The sequence below is a fragment of the Podarcis vaucheri genome, assembly GCF_965113315.1.
Source record: "Podarcis vaucheri genome assembly, chromosome: 13".
NCBI classification, from domain to species: domain Eukaryota; kingdom Metazoa; phylum Chordata; class Lepidosauria; order Squamata; family Lacertidae; genus Podarcis; species Podarcis vaucheri.
The window spans coordinates 56,346,243-56,359,878 of NC_138751.1; the positions used below are offsets into that span (position 1 = coordinate 56,346,243).

The 13,636-nt window shown below is 45.8% G+C and overlaps 1 protein-coding gene across 8 annotated transcripts in view; it reads right to left on the reverse strand.

Annotated features, from left to right (window-relative positions):
* The window catches only part of IKZF1 (IKAROS family zinc finger 1), an 80,952-nt gene that overhangs the window by 48,107 nt on the left and 19,209 nt on the right, over positions 1-13,636 (reverse strand). For all 8 annotated transcript variants that reach the window (XM_082194943.1, XM_082194944.1, XM_082194949.1 and 5 more), the window contains exon 3: positions 4,745-4,864. In XM_082194943.1, the coding sequence (XP_082051069.1) occupies positions 4,745-4,864 (120 nt within the window). The remainder of the gene's footprint in view (positions 1-4,744; positions 4,865-13,636) is intronic.

The window sequence follows — 13,636 nt, forward strand, 5'->3', positions numbered from 1 at the left end:
GAATCTTTCTATTCTTTTCATCCAGAAGCACGTTAGACTCACAGCAAGTTTCTCTCTTTCCTCTAGGTTAGTGAAAACTGTCACAACACCTGCAGCATTACTCTGATGTAAGGGATGGTATCAGAAAGTGGGAGAGGGGAGGGCAGAGATAAATTTTGCTGTTGAAAAATACACCTGTTTTGCAGCGTAATGAAGGCCGCAACCCTGTATGCTCCACTGAACTGGATGGGACCTACTTCTGAATAGACTGTACAGGACTGCTCTGTAAAATGGAAGTGTGAAACAGCGGCTTACTCTATATCTACCCAGAAGCACTTTAGAGCCTCGTCTCAAAATGTTTTCTGTGAAGGGCTAGCTTAACTCCGCAGTCTTCACCCTGCAAATGCACCAAGGGCTGAGTACATGTCAGCTGCATTTGAACCTGTCCATCCTTTGTTCCTTTGCTTCTCTTATCCCTCCCCTCCCTTTGCTGCACCCCCCCCCCACGCATCACAATCCTGAGATTTAGATAGTGAAGTCATCTGTTGCTTTGCATCTGCTGTAATGTGTGTGTAAGGACACAGGATCACTGGGTAATTCTGTTATTCAGAAACAGAGTGGAGCACGTGACCCACACAGTCCTTGGTGGGAAGAACTGCGATTCAGTTCACCTTTAAAGGCAAATTGACCTAATCTGCACTTTGCAAAGCGATTTTGGCCCTGCAGTTGTGGCTGAGCTGAGGCTCCCACCAGTCCTACTAGCCTGGCCAGTGTGTTTGTGTTTGTTTGGAAGCACACTGGCTAGGTGTAAGAAAGCAGCTCCACAGCCACTCTAGCTACTAAAGAGCACTAGATATTTACTACCTTTGTCAAAACAGCCGCTAGAACACCACCACTGAGTGGATTGTGTTTCTCAATCTGGGGTGGAGCACTTCCCCTTCAGCTGCCCTGCCTTTGGGCTTCCTTTTCTACCAAGCCACTTTCCTATACTCTTGCCTACATTTGCAAGCTGGCCTCTGCATTTAAGGATTTCTCTAATCTGAAAGATTTGGAACCATATTCCAGAACACCAGTAGGAGCCTAATGGAAACAAGAATGTGAACACTGCCTTGCTGTTTAGCTATGTGGAAATCCTACGGCACTTCCACATGGTAGATTCCCACATTCCTAGTTGGGAGTGTAATCAAACATTAGGAGCACAGAAATTGTTCCTAGAAAAGACAGGAGCTCCTCAGCAGACACCCCCATTATCCTGGCTGGCTTCAGGATGGAGAAGGGCTGGGCAAGAGATTTGTTTTTAAGAAATCCGGGCACAATCCAGCAAAACTCCAGCCTTCTTCTAAATCCCATTTATTTCAATGGAAGAAGTATGGAAGCACTTGACTCTTGGTTACTGTAAAATCAGCTGATCTTGGCCAGATTTCCTTCCTTTTTAATTGGTTTTTCCCCAAGCAACTACTGTACTATAAATCACCATTCCCAAGCTGCCCATAGCGGAGTGAGCGCACAGACGCCAGCAAGCGGGCCCAGCCCACTGCATTTTGTTACCTGAGGCGAACCACAAAGCAGTGCCCCCCACCCCTGCCAATGAAGGAGGAGGGAGTGAAGATCAGGAACAAGGGGGCGGATTAAAGACCAACATTGTGGACAAGGGTGGGAGGAGACAAGCAGCGCCTCCGATGAGCCAAGAGGCCACTGTGGAGGGAGCAGTGGGGGGGGGGGAGAGAGATCCAGCCTCCCAAGAGCAAATGGGTTGGCAGCGACAGCGGGCGATGTGTTCTTCGGAGGCGGGATCTTCTGCCCTGTGGATCCTGCTGCCTGAAGCGTTCGCCTCACCTGCCCTCATGGGTGGCCTGGCCCTGTCAGCAGGACTATTCTCAAGGATGGCATTCCAGGGTTGTGATAGTATTCTGGTTCCAAGAATGCTGTGGCAATCAAAGGATTTTCTGTGTAATCCCCACCCCCCGCTTCAGTTTTTTGCTTCAGTTGAACAGGCCTCAGGAAGAAATTTAGCATGGCCTTCATTTATGCATGTTAGCATCCTACTTATTTAATAGACTTTTAGTCCATTTTTAAGGCAAAGGTGCAACCACATACAATGCCTTACACAACAGTATTATATAAAATCCACAGTTTTCCACACAGGCCCACCAAATGCCTCCAGAAAGCCCCAAAGCAGGTCATAAAGGCGACATCCCTCTCCACAGTTGCTTCCCAGCAGATGGTTTTCAGTGGCAAACCCCTCCAAGGCTGGAAGTTGAGTATTGCCATAGTCTCTTGTAGTCTCATGGCTCATATTTTACTTTTGTAAGAAAATATGCATGAAACCATGTGTATATTTAATAAACATTGCTATCATGTTTTTATTTCATACACATGCTGCAAAAGTAAAAAACTAAGGTTCACCTGCCTCTTTCTGCCCTCAGCTGCCCCCCCCCATCAACGCCCAGAGTTGGCCCAGCACGTTTCAACACCCAAAGCAGAAAATCCAAATCACACCCTCCAGTTATGGTGGTTAAATGTATAATAATACAGTAATAAAGAAAATAAGCAACTGCTGGCTACCCATGAATGATACCCTCCAAACCCGCCTCATTCAGCCACAGCTGCATGGTCAGACTGGCCCAGGACCTCACATCACCGGAGGGTGTGAAGTCACAATCTTTACACTTTGTGAAGCCAATTTTATGTGTAAAACCTGAGACTACAAGACTGTTCCAGTGGAAGCTGGCGGCAGAGGGCAAGTGGGGCTGCGCTGCTCTCCTGCTTCTCAACACCAGGACTCACTGATCTTACCAGGAAGGGCAAGGAAGTGGGGAGCTCAGCGCAGTGCGCGGCGGGTGACAGGAGCTCCAGCTCTGCTGCCGGATGGGCACCTCAAGAGCACCCCCCTGCCTTGCTCCCCTGCTCCCCACCGTGACGCACAGCTGGGGAAACAGCACGGCCCCACCTGCTACAGCCCCACTGATCAGAGTGTTAGCTCTGAATTACATTGTCGTTTCTTTTTTCCCTTTCCTCTAATCACTCAGCTAGCTCTGCCAGCTTCTCTGATAATAAAGAGGGAAAGGAAGAAGCTATAGATCTTTGATAAAAGAAAAAGTGGTGCTTCATCCATCTGCCATGTAAGAATGTTTCCTCATGCCGTGCTGCAGCTGCCACGATAAGAAGAGCTTGCCTAATCGGTGTTGCAGCTTATCACTGAATCGAGAGAAGCGCAGCATGGGAAGGGACCCCTTCTTCCCCTGCAGCCCTGATGTCATACTAAGGAAGCAAGTGTGTGACCACATATTACAGGCCTTGCCTCAGAGAACATTTCTGGATCCCAAGAGATCAGATTCCATGGCTGGGCTGATTCACACATGCATGCATGTTCGTGACTTCATAACTGCGGTGCTGAACAGCAACTTGCATGTGTGACCAAGCTAACATGGACCCCAGGCAGCGCTTTCATAGCACCTCCAACACAACCTGCTTTTCAATGGAGTTTGTTTGCAAATCCAGCAGTGAATCATCAAATGTTGGGCAATCAATGGATGAGGAACCAGCCCAGGGATCAAGAATGAAATAAACAAATTATTTAAACCTGCTATTTTTCCTGGGGGAGGAGCATTTTCTAAATACAACTAGGATGAGTTGCAGCTTCTGACAAATTTACTCTGTCATTCTGCCTTACTGGAGGAGACACTCATCAACTAAATCCAGCAAAGGAAAGTGGCAATCAGGCATGGATCCAGTGGATACATAGGGAACAGACAACTTTTTTCAGCTGCCACATATACAGTTTAATTACTTTTATTGGATCCTTAACCCTTTCCTATGAAAACCAGCGGGGTCTACATGGCTTTGGATGTGCTTTACATCCTGGATCACATCCCGTATTTGTTTATTTTTAAATCCAAACAACCGGAGAAACCTCACAAATCACTTGGTAATCAAACATTTGGTTATACAGAAGTTCTCTTTCATCAGGATAATATTTTTGTACATTACATTGCACCAGAAAGCAAGCTAAAGTGTGGGTTTTAGATGAGTGGTCTTCAACCTTTTCAGAGCCAGGGCCCACCTTTAAGACCAATCTCTAACAAACGGGTCACACTTTTAATTTTTCACCATCTTTTTCCCTCCCCATATTTAGGTTCCCCCATATCCCTTCTCTCTGCTTTTCTCCCCATTTCTCTCTTGCTTCCCCAGTCTTTTAAAATGTAAACAGCAGACAAGAAACTTGGGGCAGTCCCACTGCTGCAATCCACTTCAGGTCAGGGTGTGACCAAGTGTGAGTTGCAAGCCTTCATTCAGCTGAAAACCAATGATTTTGATTACTGGAAATTATTTACAGACAACTGAGACTGGGATAATGGTATTGCAGTTATTCCAGATGCTTGCTATCTATTTCAAATCAAGAACTATTAAATTTACAAAGCATAACCCAGGTTAACATTGGAAATCTAATAGAGAGGCAGGAAAGTTTTCTGCGTGCTCTTCTACCCCCTTCCCCCACAGCCCCATGCTTCATGCTTTTACTTTTCTGTCATAAAACCATTTCCGTGCAGAACGAGCATGGAAACAGTCTTTGATGGAACCACGTATTGTAAAGCTAGATTATTGGCTATAACCTTTTAGGTTAAAAGGGGCCTGTTACCTTCGAGACAGAAAAGCAACAAAACAAAAACACCTGCCTCAGAAGTAAGGCATTCTCAGTCTTCCAAGTGAATCGAGAAGCACCTCGTGCATGGAAGCAGCAAGCCACGCATAGCAATGCTCTTACCCAAAACTCTCTCGCTGCGAGAATTCTGCTGGCCTCCTGTGCTGGTGGAAAGATCTTCTGGCACAGGCATGGGCTCATCAGAATCATCTGGGACATCGCTTACCGGAGGACTTTCTTTTCCTGGTGATAAAGGGAAGAGTCCCAGTAAGTTGAGAAAGATCCATGTTCAGTTCAGGCCCCCATTTGATACAGCATATGAATAACCTCAAGGTTCCAGAACCTTCAAAATATAATGGGCCCTCATGTTAGCCTCCAGGCTGGCAATCACAGCAGCCGAGTTCTGAAGACTAAGGGGACGGGTCAAGGGCGTTGCATGTGCTTTTCACGACTTAGATTGGACTCAGCCCGTGTCAGTTGCACTTTGGGGCCCCTGACACCCAACAAGCGTTGTGTCTTGAGCAATGCACAAAGAGATTCCTATCACGGGTAATTTGGAATACTGCCACAAGTAGGAAGATACTTTACCTACATCCCCACCCCACCCCCATAACAGTAGAGAATCAGTTCTCTCCAGGACAGTATCTATGTTACACCAGTGTTGCAAAAGGTACTCCTTGCTGAAACATGGGAGGCCCCTCAGCACTTAAAAGATTTCGGTGCCCCCCTATATATCTAATTCAAAATATAAACAAAAATAAACCACATATCATTAATTTATATTATTACAGTGGTAAAGGTAAAGGTACCCCTGCCTGTACGGGCCAGTCTTGCCAGACTCTAGGGTTGTGCGCTCATCTCACTCTATACGCCAGGGGCCAGCGCTGTCCGGAGACACTTCCGGGTCACGTGGCCAGTGTGACAAGCTGCATCTGGCGAGCCAGCGCAGCACACGGAAACGCCGTTTACCTTCCCGCTAGTAAGCGGTCCCTATTTATCTACTTGCACCCGGAGGTGCTTTCGAACTGCTAGGTTGGCAGGCGCTGGGACCGAGCAACGGGAGCGCACCCTGCCAAATGGAGGATTTCTGTAGTGCCCCTTCCCTTGATGCCCTCGACACGGGCTTATTTTGCTTCATGGTTCATCCCGCTTGGCTGGCAGTCCACCAGCCTCTTTTGACAAGGATTCCCCAGTCTCCTGACTTGAGCCTCCTATTTAAATCACTGTAACTGCTGTTTCAACTTGCAATTGTCCTGCTGTTTTGATAGGCTTGTTTATTCTATGCTTTTAACTGTTGGTGTTTATTTTAATGTTTTGATAAAATTGTTTTACTGTGTGTTTTAATTATGTGTGGCTATATTCTTTGTAATCGGTTCTATACCTGCAAACCACGTAAAAGCCATTTTGACCGATAAGTGGTATGTAAGTGCAATGCGTATTATTAATAATAGTATTGCATATCTAGTCTCCTTCCATAGCTCAAATGAGAAACTATTTTTTGTGAGATGAGAAAGCAGCATGGTTTTTTGTTTTAAAATACCATGGATGGGAAGGGGAAGTCCACGACCTGTTGAACCCTGGTCCACTTGATTCATTCTAGGAAAGTTCAAGAAGCAGCTCGTGAAATGTCCACTTACAAGACTTGTGAAGGCGAAGCAACTATTGCAGTGTTGGCGTCTCTGAACTCTGCTTGAGCTGCTCTTGTCGCATAACGGGGTTTTGTTCTCCCCCCAGTATGTCTCCCAGCAAAGCCTTTCTTTTCTAAAAGTAAAGCTCATTCGAAGTAATCCATGTGGGCCCCTCTTCTCTTGGATGCCAGAGCATGATATTTCATATTTCATGCCTTAACTTCATCTATGTTGTTATACCCTGATAAGTTCACTCCTGCATGGCAATTTTATAGATATGTAATCATACTAACATTTTGTAGCAAATGACTTTTAAAGTGGAAAGATGGGGAGAAATAGCCATTCTCCGTTTAATTTCTAAGAGGCATGCACAGAATATTAACTGGGGCTAGGTATGCAATTGCAAAACAAGAAGCAAATATTGGGTTGAAGTATTAAAACGCCATCAAAAAGTCTGAGGCCCAAATACATTCTTTTGCTGCTCAATAAAGACTTAACACAAAATAGGTGCTACAATTCACCTCTGTGCATTTAGTTTGTAATGTTTCTTTTAAGCACAAAACTTGGAGGCAGGATTCCTGGGAGATCCTTTGCCTGGTATTGCCAGATACACTGAATAACTTATTCCTGTCTTTGCAATTTTCCCTTCAACCTGTGACGAGTCCACAGTCATAACAGAGGAGACTGTTAGCATAACCAAAGTTGAAAGTTGGTTCCATAATGCAAGCCTGTTGATCACACACTACAGGAGGCCTCAATCTAAGCTCAAGTTAGTCATGACTACCAGTTCCATCATATTCAGAAATAAGTTTCCTTACTCCCTGGTTGTAGTTAATTTGCTCCATTGATTTCAATTACTGAGATGGAAACTTTTTTTTTTTTTTTGAGAACTTTCAGCATGCAATAGGATGGGGGTTTCCTGACAAACTCTCCCCATTTCACCTTTTTACATACTTTAAGTTTCACAGCAGATACCAGTCACCCAGAGGAGCCCTTCTGCTCCTATTTTGTACTAATACTTAACACTTTCATGGAACTTTTGCAGTACTCAAACCACAGCACATATATTATCTTGGTAAGCCTTACAAGAAGTCTGTAAAATAAATCATTGCCACCTCTAGATTTAACAAGAGAGAACACTGAATGATTGCGTTTGATGTTTAAATTAATGCTTTAAAATCTGAACTATAGAATGTTTGGATACTGTAAAATGTTTGAACTGCTAAGAGAACTTTGGATAGCCAACAAATGTCCTAAATAAATATATATTTGAGATTCTTTTAATTATTTTTAGCTGATATTTTTAATGTGCTGGTTCTGTTGGGTTCTTTTACAAAAAAATATTAAAAATTGTATTGAACCGAATCCTATTGTTCTTACTGACTATTGTGAGTCGCCTTGTGGCTGCTAATACTGAAAAGCAAGGTATAAATCTTAAATATAAGTTAATCTTGCAGGTAGAGGCTGGAAGCTGAGAGAGCAGCCGCTTGCCCTGGGTCTCCTGGGGAGCTCATGGTGGAGGTGACACAGAAGGGAACCCACAGAGACTAGAGGCTCAAATCCTACAGGAAGTAAGTCCTGTTGGACTTAGTGGGACTATATTCACTTCCCAGTAGACACATTGAATATCAGACTGTAGGAGAAGAAAATGGTTTGGGAACTTGACCTCTAACTGATTTCAAGATAAGTGAGCCACAGATATGAGCCTGGGTGAAGGACCAGCTGGTTGTTTGGATGTGAGTGGAGAATGGATGTGGTCAGGTTTAGAGAAGAAGCAGCAACAGAAATGAGGACCATCAACAGTCTGCTCAGGAGGCAATACAGTGATGGAATTTCCCAAGGGACTGGCTTGTGAGGTGAAGATAAAGCAGCACTTGACAGGCTATGCGGACGTTGGAAGCATAGGCGACTTTCTACATGGAGCAAATTGGCTACCCTGGATCTTCATCAAGGGTGAGAATGCCCAGGCCAGGGGCCAGATGCAGCCCACCAAGGCTAGCTATCTCCCCAAACTGTACCCCATCCCCAGGCACAAACACTCTCCTCGGGCCGCACCCCTAAACATCAGGCTCCATATCATTCTTGTGGTTTTGCCTTGCTGGAATAGGGCCTTGCCTCTTGGTCCTTAGATGGAGGAATGTATGTAGAAACTAGCCTACTGTCAAAACATAATTTTTGCATTTGCTGCTCCTCCCACTTTTGTCTCTGGCCACCCCACCAACAACATGGGGTGCCCAGAAGGTTGTCCAGAAAGGATGAAACCCTTGGGCTAGAAAGGGTTCTTCCTCACCCGGAGGCGCCATCTTCTGAAGCACACGGAGGGGGGGGCTGGTGTGATATTCTGACATCCCCCGCACAACGTTGCACCGTGTCCTGACATCGCTCTGGACCTGCCTCCAACAATGGGCCCCCTGGAATCAGTGCCTATGTCCTCGCCCCATTTCTAAACTATCCCAAAAAAAACTAAACAGAATAAGAGAGAGAGAGAGAGAGAGAGATTTCCATGGTGATTCAGCGCGGCTAGTATTCCTTCTTCACTGGTTAAGGCCAATCATTAATAATAACAAAACACATGGAGAAATCAAAGGTAAACCATTTGCTGAATAAGTCAGAGAATCGCATCTCTGTTCTCTGTGCCTCCTTCGTTGGTGCCATATGCAGTTCTGCTAAATACATGTCAGCACTGCTGTGTCTCCAGTTTTAATGCGGCAATGGCTGCCTCATAAAATATTGCTTTCAGGAGGGGGATATAAGTGTGAACTCTGAGCTTATCATGCAGGCTGGAGAGTTCCGTTAGGAGCCAGCGATGGCCATATTCCAAGAACTGGGAACAGATGTGCCATCCTTGTCTCATTTACAGTTGCTGGCTTGCTTATCTGCTGCCTTGAGCAAGACCGGATCCAAATCTGCCTAAAGCCAGAGAACAATTCTGTTCTCATAAGAAGAACTAAGTTTATGCTCTGCCTGCTTGCATTCCACACTATCTAAATGACTGGAGTCACTTCTCTGTTATGTCTTGCAAGCCCATGTAATTGGGAAGCTTATGTGTGTGTGTGTCTACATAAAATCTCATATATCAATACTATGTAGGTAGAGACCCCTTGTGTGGATCTTCCCCACCCATGTATCCTCGCTGGTTCAGGCTCCACCCACCCGGCTACCCTTCCACCCCCCTGCCATCTCCTCAGTTCCCACCAATGCCCAGTGTGCATTTAGGATCAAACAACTTTAAGAGCTCTTAAAATCCACATTTATCTGTGTGTGCAAATGATCTTGCTTTAAGTCATGGTAAAGGACCTGCCAACCTAGCAGTTTGAAAGCACAAAGTGCAAGTAGATAAATAGGTACCGCTCCTGCGGGAAGGTAAATGGCGTTTCCATGCGCTGCTCTGGTTCACCAGAAGCGGCTTAGTCATGCTGGCCACATGATCCGGAAGCTGTACGCCAGCTCCCTCGACCAATAAAGCGAGATGAGCGCCGCAACCCCAGAGTCGTCCGCGACTGGACCTAATGATCAGGGGTCCCTTTACCTTTACCTTTAAAGGTAAAGGTACTCCTGCCCGTACGGGCCAGTCGTGTCCGACTCTGGGGTTGTGCGCTCATCTCACTTAAGAGGCCGGGAGCCAGCGCTGTCCGAAGACACTTCCTGGTCACGTGGCCAGCGTGACGAAGCTGCTCTGGCGAGCCAGCACCAGCGCAGCACACAGAAACGCCGTTTACCTTTCCCCCTATAAAGCAGTACCTATTTATCTACTTGCACTTAGGGGTGCTTTCGAACTGCTAGGTGGGCAGGAGCTGGGACCGAAAGACGGGAGCTCACCCCGCCGCGGGGATTCGAACCGCCGACCATACGATCGGCAAGTCCTAGGCACTGAGGTTTTACCCACAGCGCCACCCGCGTCCCTGCCACCTTTACCTTTACCTTTACCTTTAAGGGGCCAAAATAGTGGATGAATTTCAGATCCCTCCTAGTCATATGGTTCTGAGTAAGTTGCAGTAAATTAATACCATTCCTAGGTAACAAAATTATGGGTAATATCAATTTGTCTATTCATCTCCCCACACCATTGAAATAAAATCAGGATTGATTCATTTCCCCCATCCACACTGAAATATTTTCATTTTGTTAAAGATCATTATCACAAGTAATTTGTCCAGCACTCTGCCCTTTCTCCAAAACCCACCGCACTCTTTAGGGGTGTGGTCAATTACCCCTCTGTTCCCTGAGTTTTAAACCACATAGGGTTGTTCCTCGTGAGCACCTATATTTCTGTCTGCTGGCTGTATATATTGTTATTATCAATTAATTGGGCATCGGTATTAGTCATGCATGGTCAAATCTCTTTGCTAAAGAAAAGAAAAGAAAAGAAAAGAAAAGAAGGGATAACAGGGTGACTTTGTTCATAGCATTGCTATACAGTGGTACCTCTGATTAAGAACTTAATTCGTTCTGGAGGTCCGTTCTTAATCTGAAACCGTTCTTAACCTGAGGTACCACTTTAGCTAAGGGGGCCTCCTGCTGCCACCGTGCTGCTGGCGTGCGATTTCTGTTCTCATCCTGAAGCAAAGTTCTTAACCCGAAGTGTTTGTAACCTGAGGTACCACTGTAGTTATAGCGAAGTATAACCAAACAACGGCAAATGCTCTTAGAATGCACTGAAGCTCCCCTACTTTAACTTGTTTTGCAATTTAATATTGAATGTATCAAATAGCACATGTTGTCCTGATGTCCTGAAAACACCCCATCACCCCTGCCTGCCCCCCCCCCGCACTCCATCCATTTAAACATGAGGATGAGTCACGTTTGCCTCATCACGAGCTCCGGAAAGGCACCGTCTCCCGTCTCTTCTGAAAGTCCTCCTTAAGGGCTTCCCGTGTCCTTCCCTTTCCTCCACTGTGGGAACACACGGCTGCCGAGAGGGGCAGATCTTATTCAGTTCTTACCACTGTCCCTGAAGCAGACTTGAATGGAAACTGTATGGATCTTGTACATTTAAAGCATACTCCCCCCTCCCCCAAATACTGGGAACTGTAGTTTACCACTCACAGAGCTACAACTCCCAGCACCCTTAAACTACAGTCCCTGGGTACTTGGAGGGAGTGAGTGTGCTTTAAATGTTTGATGTGTGAGTAGCCCAGAAATGGCAGGTTACGTTTTCCCTGAGGCCTCTGTGCTGCTGAAGATAAACCAAAGACACCACCCAAAAAGTTCCCATGTGAGGAGAGATTCCTTTCAAGCTGAAGCTGCAGGGACTGAGAAACTATGGCCATGGGATGGGGAACTGCAAGTGGAGAACTACATGTGGGGCGGCGAAATTAACTGGGGGACCCATCCTCAAATTAAGGAAGAGGCATTTCCCTCTTCCCTGACCCATTTCCCCTTGGGGTTACATCCACCTGGAAGGGATCTCATTTTCTCTTGGCTGGGGATGCATTCAGTGTAAGTTTTAGTAGCCCTGATGTTACTTTTCTATAGGTTTGTGAAATCAGTATTTATCTTAGCAAACATTTTTCTACAGAGATAATGGGAAAGGAGGATCTGTAGGCAAGCAGGAGGCGTGTTCAACCCCCTTGCCCCTTCAAGCACCCCACCCCCACATCCCAATCCTGCGTTTCCTCCATAATGCCCAGTTGCTCCCAGGCAAAGCACAGCAACCAAGTGTTTTAGGTCTTGCGTAAAAATGGCACGCACCTGCTGCGAGCTACTTGAAAAGAGGATATGGGTAGCACAAACTCAACTGAAAGGTTAACTGATCCTCCCCACCCACAATTACCCTCCCATTTGGTAACCAGGAATTTTTTCTCACATCTCCTCTAGCTGGATCGAGCCTTTGACAACCCTAGCTATTTCCTTCAGCTCTAGTTTATACAAGAGTCTCCACTGCCAGAAAAGTGTGCTTATCCAACCCGATTCACAAGTGTTAAAATTCACCAGAGTCGTAGCAGAACATAATTTTGCAGCAAAGCATTTTGCTTTCTATTTCTTCTGTTGAAAATAAAACCAGCTTGTCAAAAATGCTGGTGGTAATGTCACAAATAGTGTCAAGGGCTTGTTTGCTTGTTTTTTAAAAAAGAGACCTCCCTGCATTCCCTGCCTTCCCTGCAAAAAACTCAGTTGACATAACCGATCCATTCAACTCCTCCTTTCAAGGACAAGGCAGGCCATGAAGAGGACGAAGCAACCACAAGTTTGCCTTGGAACTGAGAGCACAACGTAGAGAGCACTAGACGGAACAGCCTGTTGAGATCAGACCAATTGTCCCTTAGCTTTTCCACCAGCAGACAAGTCGCTCCCTCTGGGCAGCCCATAAGCAGAGGCCATTTCGGCTGTGAGTCCAAGAAGACCTCCTCCCTGCTCCACAGGCCTTTTCCCACTTGCTTGGGAAGATGGAGCCCAGACTGACTCCAGCTGCAAAAGGTGAGACCGTTTTTGTTCAGAGGGTTTTGCTGGTGTTTTCCGTGCTGTTATTGATATATTTTTTGGTATCTTTCATTTTTTTTTATCTTACCATGATTTATGTGGCAACTGTGCAATTTGCCCATGTAGTTTTAAAGTGTTTTATTGTTTGTGACTACTTTGGTTATGTTTTAATTATGTATATCTTTCCATGTTGCAAGCTGCCTTGAGCATGGTGTGAACTATGGAAAGGCGGCATACAAACAGGTTTGTGTCTCCCCTGCCCCAGCATAGCATATCCAGAGGAATATGGCCTATGCGTGTAGAGATTTCATTTCATGATAGTGGCTATCAGATCTGCCCCTCTGGAAAAGTGCACAACCTGAATGTGCTGCTGTTGCTATCATAGTTTTGTCTTTATGGAGATACGAGCTACACAGAGGCTCGCTGTTAAGGAGTGAAGACAGTTCTGGAGGAATAACTTCTTGATTTTAGACTCAGTCCTGCAGTGGATGCCTGCTGAGATGAGAAAACCTTCCTTCCTCAATATCCAGCTGCTGAAGCCTTGCACAGTCTAACTCACCTGCCACCCCAATCCTCACCCCCAGCCTCTCACGCAGGTGCCTCCACAGGAAACCACAGACAAGAGGAAATGCTCCAAAAATGGTACCTCATCACTTCTTCAGGCTGGTTTTAAGAGGATTCGCCCAGGCATATCTCTTCAAGCTATCAAAAAGGTGAATTTAAACCCCCTCCCATCCATATGAAACTTTGTGTGGTGATAGTGCTGCACTGTGTGACACAAAGCAAACACAACTCACAAGCTGTGCATTGTGAGGCTCGCCTGGTGCTTCACAACCCCCAGTTTTAGCAGCCCTTGGAAGTGGGGGGAAACAAGAGGTAGGTCAGTGGTGCCCCCCCCCAATATATTGATAAGCTGCATTTGGTATGGTAGTAACAAATGCTGTAGACCCCAAGGAGAAATGCCACC